This window comes from Propithecus coquereli, unplaced genomic scaffold, assembly GCF_000956105.1.
Source record: "Propithecus coquereli isolate 6110/MARCELLA unplaced genomic scaffold, Pcoq_1.0 Scaffold113, whole genome shotgun sequence".
NCBI lineage: Eukaryota > Metazoa > Chordata > Mammalia > Primates > Indriidae > Propithecus > Propithecus coquereli.
This window is the reverse complement of record NW_012135303.1, coordinates 3709901-3712467: the sequence shown is the minus strand read 5'-3', so window position 1 is coordinate 3712467 and position 2567 is coordinate 3709901. Positions and strand designations below refer to the sequence as shown.

The 2567-nt window shown below is 32.6% G+C and overlaps 1 protein-coding gene across 1 annotated transcript in view; it reads right to left on the bottom strand.

Moving 5' to 3' along the window:
• The window catches only part of ALS2CR11 (amyotrophic lateral sclerosis 2 (juvenile) chromosome region, candidate 11), a 230230-nt gene that overhangs the window by 27469 nt on the left and 200194 nt on the right, over positions 1–2567 (bottom strand). The window contains 3 exon segments of the mRNA XM_012655124.1: positions 7–1322; positions 1428–1646; positions 2546–2565. Coding sequence (XP_012510578.1) covers positions 7–1322; positions 1428–1646; positions 2546–2565 — 1555 coding nt within the window.

Below are 2567 nucleotides of genomic sequence, written 5' to 3'. Positions count from 1 at the left end.
TGATTATATTTGAAAAAAGCATTAAAGATATTTTTAAAAAAGGATTTTAACATTATTTCATCTGACTCACTAAGTTTACCCATTAATGATTTAGCTAAATTTTCTAAACTAGAATTTAGATCATTTTCTTCTCTATCAAGCCGCTGACTATGACTTGGCAAATCTGTTTCTTTATCTGATGTTGAATGATATCTTGAATCTTGTGAGAGCATATTTTGGCTTTCCTCTATAAATTTAACTCTACTAACGGAAGAAATGTTAGCTTTGGAAATGATGGGTATATTCTGCTCTGAAAGAAGTTCTATTTTGCTTTTGATTTCTGAATAATCCTTTGTAGAATCCTTTGGCTTTTCTTCAGGAAAGGCTATCTCTGTACTCAGCATAGAGCTCCCTTGGTGTTCTTTATCTAATTCTATCACTTTGATTATCCCAGATTCTAAAAGAGTGTCTAGAGGAAATGCTTGTATTATCTGGCTTACAACAGATTTCGGCTGTGGCAATTCTATTTCATCATCGTCGTTTTCATAGGGAACTAGAATACGTGAAGATAAACTTCTCTCCCAAGATGTGAGTAATTGATCCTGCAAGTTCATCTGTATTTCTCCTGGCTCTTTCATTCTTATCTCCAATTTTGAGAAGTTTGGTGCAGTGAATATTTGTTTTATAGCATAGTCATATACATTGCCACTTAAATCTGATTTGGGGCTAGATACTTCACTTATTAAATGTTTCTTTTTGCAACTACTCTTTTTTTTCATTGGAAAATCTATCTTATCAGCCTCTAAGTGTTTTTCAGAGACACGTTCTTTTACTGCTAGAGATTTTCCTGATCCACCTTCTGAAAGTAAATCTGCAGGAATATTTTTAATTATTTGACTTAAAAGAGCCTTTGAATTTAAAATATCTTTTTCTGAAAACCAGCTGTTTAAATCTTGAATTTTTTCAAATACTTTATCTTCCATACTACTTGATGGTTTATCACGAATGCTTAAAAGTGGAGAACTACTTTTCTTTCTTGCTTCAGTGTTTATTCCGACTTCTGGTTTAGAAAATAATTTGTCTGAAAGGTCTTGCAGATTTTTACTTAAAATTGACTTGAGTATCATTGATTGTTTTAGACTTTCTATATGGGAGGTAAGACTTAATGACTTTGAAAGGCACCATGTATTTGCATTTCCAGTCACTGATGAGTCTCTTTTGAAGCATGGTAAAGATCCATGTGGTAGGTTTTCTTTTAATTTATTCTTAGAACCTACAGGCTTTATTGTGATGATAGGAGGATCATGGGCTAACTTATTCTTCGTGTCTAAAGCTTTTCTTGTGTTGATAGTAGGTTCATTGGCTAATTCATTCTCAGTTTCTAAAGTCTTCATTGTGTTGTTAGTAGGATTGTGAGCTAACTTATTTTTAGTGTCTGAAGTCTTTATTGTGAAGCTATTAGGATCACAGGTCCAGGTTTTACTAGTAGGTACTGCAGTTTTTGAACACGCTGGATAAGGAGGATCTTGGTCTTCATGTTCTATAACCTCTGCACTTAAAATGTTTCTACATTTGTATATATCTTGGTCTTTCCTTTTTCTGACTGACATTTTTTTGTTTTTCTTCCTTAGAATAGGATCAAAACTGTCCTTGTTGAATTTCTGAAACTGCAATATTAAAGAAAAGGTAAGACATTGTGTAGCATTGATTTTGAATTTATAATAAATTGTCTAGTTAATTTTCTTTGAGCAATCTGTCAATTCATCTATTTATGCTCCTACCTTTCACAACTTATCCATATAAATATTTACAGTTTTAGTAGCAATGTAGAATTTTTTTTTTTAAATAGCAGGCAAGCAGTAAATATCCCATGAAAAGTATCATAAATATTCTCTAAACTCTGACTTAGGGGCATATATCATCTGTCTTTAAGTCTGAGAGTTTCAACAATGGTGATGAGCTCCACCCAGGACTTAACGTGTCACAGTAGAATCCTGCTTTTTGATGCACACTATTTAATGCATCAGAAATGGTTAAGGGAGAGAGAGCAGTATTAAAAACTTGGATTACAATGAAATTTCAGTGTAATATCCATGGGCAGTTTTGTAGCTCTGGGATCAGGCTATTCTATCATTGAATCAGCCTTCAAAATGAAGTTTCTTATCAAACCCTTTGTTCTTAGAACTTCTGATTATCTAATTGAAAAAAGAAAAATGTGGAAAAATCAGCCCAGTATTTGTTTTCTTTTATTTCAACATAGTAGTTCAAAGTTCATTTTAATGGATACAATTGATTGTAACTGGTTTTTAAATTCTAGTGGATACCTAGGGGACAGATTAAGAATCTTCTGGGGTTTTTTTTGAGAAATACAGATTCCCACCTTCCACATCTAGGTTGAGATTCATTAGGTTGGAAGTGGACCTAGAAATATGTATTATTTTTTTTTTTGATAGCCACTTGTTTCTAATGAGTAGCCTAGTTTTGGAACTATTAAATTACATGAAGTATTGAATAAACCTAGTAATTAAATATAACTGATATTGGGGTAGGATAACTCAGGACTCACCTGAAAGTTTGGCTTCAATTCT